Below are 6,982 nucleotides of genomic sequence, written 5' to 3' on the forward strand. Positions count from 1 at the left end.
GCAAAAGAAGGCTCTCATTGATTTTATTAAGCATAAAAGGGCTTTAGATAGCCAACTTGATAACATAATCGGCAGAAAATCTGCATGACAAAAATTCAAAAAGGCAAAATAATCCCATCAACAAAACAGCCTAATAAAAATTTAAAAATTCAAACATGGCTATAAAGTAAATGATACTATATAAAAGATTTTGCAGAAACATGGCTTAGAATCATTGGATACTTGAAATTTGAGGGCCTATAGCAGCTACCTAACATCAGAAAATTGCAAGGCCTATAAAGCATGTTGCACAAACGTGACTTCGAAACATTGGATGCTTGACATTTAACGGCCTCATAAAATATATTGTAGACGATCCCCTATAATTGCATGTTCTATTTCTCAAAAATCAAATGCATAACAGTAACAATATCTAACCAAATCTTGAACATTAACTAATTAAGTCAAAAGGAAACTTTAATATGATTGTCATTTCCATGATAGTTGCAATGTTTATAATTATCTAACTTAGTCTTTAGTTTTAATGACATGGTCCCTAATGGATTAATTATCTAAGCATTAGATGGACCATTTGCAATATGCTACCAAAATTCTCCTCTCTATATCAATAGACAAGTTGGTTCCTATTTTTTTCATCATTTTCACACTCTCCAAAAAATGAGTTCCTCTAATTTCCCTTCCAAAACTAGCCGCTTATCTGAGAATTATGGATTAGAAACTTTCAAGGAAATGCGCAAACAGTACAAAGAGATGATATCAACACTTCCCAAACGAGAGTCTGAGTATCCTTTTTTTGATAGCTGTCAATATGAAGGCTTTTGGTACAATTCATCCTTCTTAGAATCAGCTCTATGTATGCAACAAAACTTCAAAGCTCAACCCTCTGATATTTTCCTTTGCAGTGCTCCAAAAACAGGCACCACTTGGCGTAATGCCTTAACCTTTTCCATTATGACTAGACATGACGATTTTACAAATAGCCCTTTACTCAATAAGTTACCCCATGAATGCATACCCTGCTTGGAATTAGCTTTTCTCTCCAATCCTAAATTTGTAGACGCGGAGTTGCCATTATTATCAACACATCTTCCTTACACACTCTTACCAAAATCCATATTAGAATCAGATAATTGCAAGATCATTTACATATGTAGAGAACCAAAAGATACATTTGTTTCTTGGTGGCATTTCACACAAAAGATCAAAGCTAAATTAAGTAGTAAAGTATCCCTAGTTACACTCGATCAAGCATTTAAGTGGTTTTGCCAAGGAAAATCCGGATATGGACCTTACTGGGATCACATATTGGGATACTGGAAAGCAAGTGTTGAGAGACCCGAGAGAGTTTTCTTCTTCAAGTACGAAGATTTGAAGGAGGACACGTTGGGTTATGTCAAGAAGTTGGCTGATTTCATGGACAAACCCTTCTCTAAGGAGGAACAAGAGCGAGGTGTACCTCAAGAAATTGTGTCACGTTGTAATTTCGAAAATTGGAGCAATTTAGAGGTGAATAAGAGTGAGAAATATATATATGAAAACTTGCCAGGAGTAAGTAACAGTCTACTTTTTCGAAAAGGAGATATTGGCGATTGGAAGAACTATTTGACAAAGGATATGGCAAAATTCATTGATGACATAACGCTTGAGAAATTTAAATCTTCGGGGTTGACATTCGCTTCTTCAGTAAAGTAATTAAGAGGTTAATGTACACCAAATAATAAGGAAGAAACATATTTAAGAACATCTCATCCATCAAATGTAATTTTAATTTCGTTCTTCTTTAGTCATCATGTTTTTTCAATTATTTTAAATAAATTCTCAAGTATCATATCATTATTCATGAGTATTTTTCCAACTCATGTTGAATTTTTGTAATTAATATATTTTTAGAGGATTTATGGCAGGTGCATTAACATTTTAAAAGAGTTTGAGTCACATAAATTTCACTTGGAGGAACATTAATACTGGTATAGTGGTATTCGTTATAGTATATAGTAATATAGCCCTCAATTACTTAATGTGCAGTGTATTAAATTGGTCGTAAGCTCATTAAATTTCTACTAATTAAAATAAAAAATGCTAAATAAATCCTTAAACTGATACTAAAAAAATAAAAATTCAACTTCTTAAATTTTACTCTAACAAGTTATAAAAATTTAAAAAATAAAGTATTTTTTTGTCATTACCGAATAAAGAAGATAAATAACTAATGCACAGACATGTTTAAAAAACAAAAAGAAAAATGGTACGACTTTTTAAAGCCCTTTCACACCACTGTATATGTTTTAAGTATACTAGCTCAATTTTTCTAAAACAAATGTCTTTTTCTTTTTAAAAGATAAAAATAAATAAAGTAGCTAAGTATGTACAGATTAATAATTATTTTTTTAAAAAATTAAATAATTAAATTTAAACAAGGAGTTATTAAGAAAAATATTGAAGTTATCAACTTATTTGTTACAACTTAAATTAATCAAAAATATATTCTTATACTAGTTTATTTATTTTTGCAAATAAAAATAAAATATGCTAAAATAATATAAAAACTAAAATTTGAATCTTATATGTGCAGCAAAGAAAAAAAAAAGTAGCACAAGAGATTAAAGAAGCAACACTTGAGAAAGAAGATGCAACAGACATAATGGATATTGCTCTGCCTCAAATGTTATCATGACATCAGTATCCAAAGTAACACGGACCAGACGATGAAACTAAGGTTTGAATACTGAATAGATTGTGTCGTTTTACGGTGTTACACATTGTCATGCATCAATAATGTGGAAGATAAACTTATAAGAAAAATGGTATGCAGTGGCGGCTCAAGCTAATTTGTAGCCTAAAACCAAAAATAAATTGAATATCTAACTTTTAATTAATTTTTATTTTTTATTTATAAGATGTAAAGTTTTAATCTAGTGATCTTAAATATATCACGTGGAAGTTAAATTTAAAAATTGACAATAAAAAAAAGAAATATTATTTAATATTTCATAACAAACTAAAAAAGAAAGAGAAATAAATTAAAAAATATAGAGTATATTTTTTCATTAAAAAGGTTTATAATAATTTTATTCTTACTAAAAAATTGGCTCTTCAAATTTTGGGGCATAAGACAGAATTTTTAAAGGTATTGAGCCGCTCATGAGAATACGAGATAGATCTACTCATAGTAAGTAGGATAAAGGACAATATGGGACTGTTAAAACAATAAGTAAAATGAGAAGAAAAAGCAGGTAAGCACCCAAAATGAGACTTTTGGCGTTTACCTTAGCCTTAGGTCTTTGTTTTTTATGACATGGTCCCCAATGAATTGTCATTTTCTTCCTATGATGTATAAGCCAAATATGCACAAGCACACAACAGTGGGTTTCCATGGATATTCTTCATAGCTCCATAGCAGCCACCATTCTCTCACTTGTCTTTTGTGGATTCATACTTCATCTTCTGACCAGAAAAGTAGATGGCAAAAAGAGATACCATCCAATCGGCGGAACCATTTTCAATCAGCTCATCAACTTCCACAGGCTGCACCATTACATGACTGATCTTGCTAGCAAGTACAAGACTTACAGATTGATTAGCCCTTTCAGGAGTGAGATTTATACTTCTGACCCTGTTAACGTCGAGTACATTCTCAAAACTAACTTTGACAACTATGGCAGGGTACATAATCGATCTCCTTGAAATCCCCATCATTTATTTATTTATTTTCATATTGATTAGATTCGGAAAACTTCATCATTTTGCAACTTTTGCATTCATGACTTTGAAGTTGAGGACAAGTAGTTTCTTGTACATTAAATAATTCAAAAGTTTCTTATTGAGTGAGGTAGACAGATTTATTGAGTAGTGCTGCAGTTAAGCAATCTCTTTGTTTAATGTGAATCAGATCTGTCTATTTTAGCTCTCAGCTGCAATTTAGTATCAAATCTTGGGTAAATTCGAAGGATTTGGAGTTTGGAAACAGGAAGTTGACTTTCTTATCTGGCTGTAAGGTTAACTATCTAGTTGCAGTTTAGTGAGGCCTCTATCTTTTTTTCAATTATGCCTCAGTTTCCAAATTAGTTGCAGTCAAAAACTATATGATTATACTAGTCTACTGTAAACAAATGATACTTGGGTTGCGAATTGAGTATTTTTTGTATAATCGACAGGGGAGGTATCATTACAGCAATCTAAAGGACCTGCTAGGGGATGGGATTTTCACAGTTGATGGTGATAAGTGGCGAGAACAGAGGAAATTGTCAAGCCATGAATTCTCGACAAGGGTCTTGAGGGATTTCAGCAGTGTGGTCTTTAGAAAAAATGTGGCAAAGCTTGCCCATATATTGTCTGAAGCAGCCAGTTCTGAAAAGACGGTGGACATTCAAGTAAGTCTTAATTGAACAACCCTTTTTTGTTTTCACCAGACAAGTATACACAGTTTCATGAATGCAGGATCTTTTCATGAAAGCAACTCTAGATTCTATATTCAAAGTTGCCTTTGGAGTTGAGCTAGATAGCATGTGCGGTTCAAATGAAGAAGGCAAAAAGTTTGGCGATGCATTTGACAATGCAAGTGAAATGACACTTTGGAGATATGTTGATATCTTCTGGAAGATTAAAAGAACTCTCAATATCGGATCAGAAGCCAAGTTAAGAAACAATATAAGAACTATTGATGAGTTTGTTTATAAGCTGATCCACAGAAAGACTGAACAGATGTGTAGACCAGAAGCTGATTTATCTGTAGGTTAATCGACTTATATCTACTACTTTTATTAATGCAGACAGATGCTAATTAGACATTATAATCTTTTTCCAGTTGCAATGGAAGAAAGAAGATATTTTGTCAAGGTTTCTGCAAATAACTGGAACAGATCCAAAGTTTTTGCGTGATATAATATTGAGCTTCATAATAGCTGGCAAAGATACAACAGCAACTACCCTTTCTTGGTTCATATATGTGCTATGCAAGTACCCTCATGTACAGGAAAAAGTAGCACAAGAGATTAAAGAAGCAACAGCTGAGAAACAAGATGCAACAGACATAGCAGATTTTTCTGCCAATGTGAGTGAAGATGCCCTTGAAAAGATGCAATATCTTCATGCAGCATTGACCGAGACTCTTAGGCTCTATCCTGCAGTTCCAGTGGTAATAAAGAACTTATTTTATCATACATCACCGGCCAATTAGATGCATGTTATAAAGTTGTTATTTTTGTTTTCCTTTTACTGCAGGATGGAAAAATATGCTTTTCCGATGACACCTTACCCGATGGATTCAGCGTGAAGAAAGGGGACATGGTGTCTTACCAACCATATGCAATGGGAAGAATGAAATTTATATGGGGTGATGATGTAGAAGAATATAAACCAGAGAGATGGCTTGATGGGGATGGTTTCTTCAAGCCAGAGAGCCCCTTTAAATTTACAGCTTTCCAGGTTGGTTAAAGCTCCTTATCAGTTTTACCATCATTTGTCAAAGAATCAAAGATGAAATGCCTACCACCATCAACTTTCTTAGTGCATTTATACTGTCACATTAACTAGCCAAGTCATTCTTCTGTTTATAAAACAGGCAGGCCCGCGAATCTGCTTGGGGAAGGAATTTGCTTTCAGGCAGATGAAGATATTCTCTTCTGTGTTGTTAAGTTACTTTGTTTTCAAGTTGAGTGATGACAAGAAGACTGTCAACTACAGGACAATGATTAATCTTCACATCAATGGGGGACTGCATGTTCGTGTCTTTCACAGAAAGGGCCATTAATGAGAGCCATACATATGACAGGATGTCATTGGTGAGCTCTATATACCCAAGATAGCAAACATGACAGTGTCAGCCCTCCTCTTCCAGAATGTAAGAAGTTTATCAAATAACACTGAACAGACCAAAAGGTGTCATTGTTAACACATTTTTCTTGCTTTACCCTCTTGTAACTGAAATTGCTATGGTTCTTAGATGGTATATAAAATCTTTATCATTTAGCCCTTTGGTTAACCTCATTTTGTGTTGAATGACAAACATGTAAGTTTATTCAATCCATTTGAAAAGAATCGTCATTTTGTCTACTAACTGTCAATAAGGAAGACACAAAAATTTGAAATCTAATCGTTAGTTGTGAGGGCTTATTAGAAACTTCATTAAGCTGTAAGTGGTTCAGATGCCAATTGCTTGAACGTCACAGCAGAGATGTTGAACAAGAAATTTCACATAAATAAGCAACCTTAAGATTTTCTACCTTCTGGTGAGTGGTGACTGATATGTAGTTAATACAGTTCTTTGTTTGATAGATGACGCTTCTATAATTATTTTTGCTCTAATTTATGGGCATTAACTTGCTTTGAAGACGACAAACAACAGAACTTCTCAGTTCCAATGACCAGCAGGATTCAGTATAACTCAGGTTCATTGGAAAATTATATATACACTGTAATGACCCTTTTGGTCATTTCTGTGTCTTGCCTTCTGTGTGTCGTTTAGAGCGTTCCTATAGCGACCCCAAGTCATTTATGACTTGCTGGGACTGACAGTTCGGTCACCTGGTCGTTCGTTTGGTCTTGGTGTGAGTTTTTGTGTTTTAGAGCTTATGAACCTTGAACGATCATTTTCGATCAAAAGTTCAAGAAGATGACATCGGAATCCAATTCTGACGATTTCATCAGCTCCAGAAGGGTCATTTTAGGCTAGTAGCGTGGTCGACATGACTCTCGAGGTTTTCAGTGTGAGTCGGTGCGATTAGGCGTTTTAGCCTTTGAAATTTGACATAAGGTTGACTTTGGTCAACATTCTGAGTAAACGCGCTCGGATGAGAATTCCGTCAGCGTGGTTAGCTCCGGAATGTCGAGTTTGGTCTAGATTGACCTTTCTTTTGTGTCTGGAGGTTTTCGATATCTTTCCGAGCCCTTTTGTGGGTTTTGACTTAAAAGGGCTTTTGGAAGTGGGACCCACTTTTTATCGAAATGACCTCTGATGGAAATTTCGACTGCGCCGTTGAGTCTG

The 6,982-nt window shown here is 34.2% G+C and overlaps 2 protein-coding genes across 2 annotated transcripts; both read left to right on the plus strand.

The window, feature by feature from the left end:
• The first annotated feature begins 657 nt into the window (after positions 1–657).
• Positions 658–1,692, plus strand: LOC125859305 (flavonol sulfotransferase-like). The gene has a single exon (XM_049539056.1). The coding sequence runs from the start codon at positions 658–660 to the stop codon at positions 1,690–1,692; it is 1,035 nt and encodes a 344-aa protein (XP_049395013.1).
• Positions 1,693–3,338: 1,646 nt separating this feature from the next.
• On the plus strand, positions 3,339–5,959 carry LOC125849862 (cytochrome P450 704C1-like). The gene is made up of 6 exons (XM_049529833.1): positions 3,339–3,663; positions 4,155–4,370; positions 4,438–4,728; positions 4,805–5,134; positions 5,221–5,424; positions 5,561–5,959. Exons 1-6 carry the CDS (start codon positions 3,373–3,375, stop codon positions 5,747–5,749), a joined length of 1,521 nt encoding a protein of 506 aa, XP_049385790.1. The 5' UTR covers positions 3,339–3,372; the 3' UTR covers positions 5,750–5,959.
• The last annotated feature ends 1,023 nt before the right edge of the window (positions 5,960–6,982 follow it).

The sequence above is a fragment of the Solanum stenotomum genome, chromosome 1 (assembly GCF_019186545.1).
Source record: "Solanum stenotomum isolate F172 chromosome 1, ASM1918654v1, whole genome shotgun sequence".
Lineage (NCBI taxonomy): Eukaryota > Viridiplantae > Streptophyta > Magnoliopsida > Solanales > Solanaceae > Solanum > Solanum stenotomum.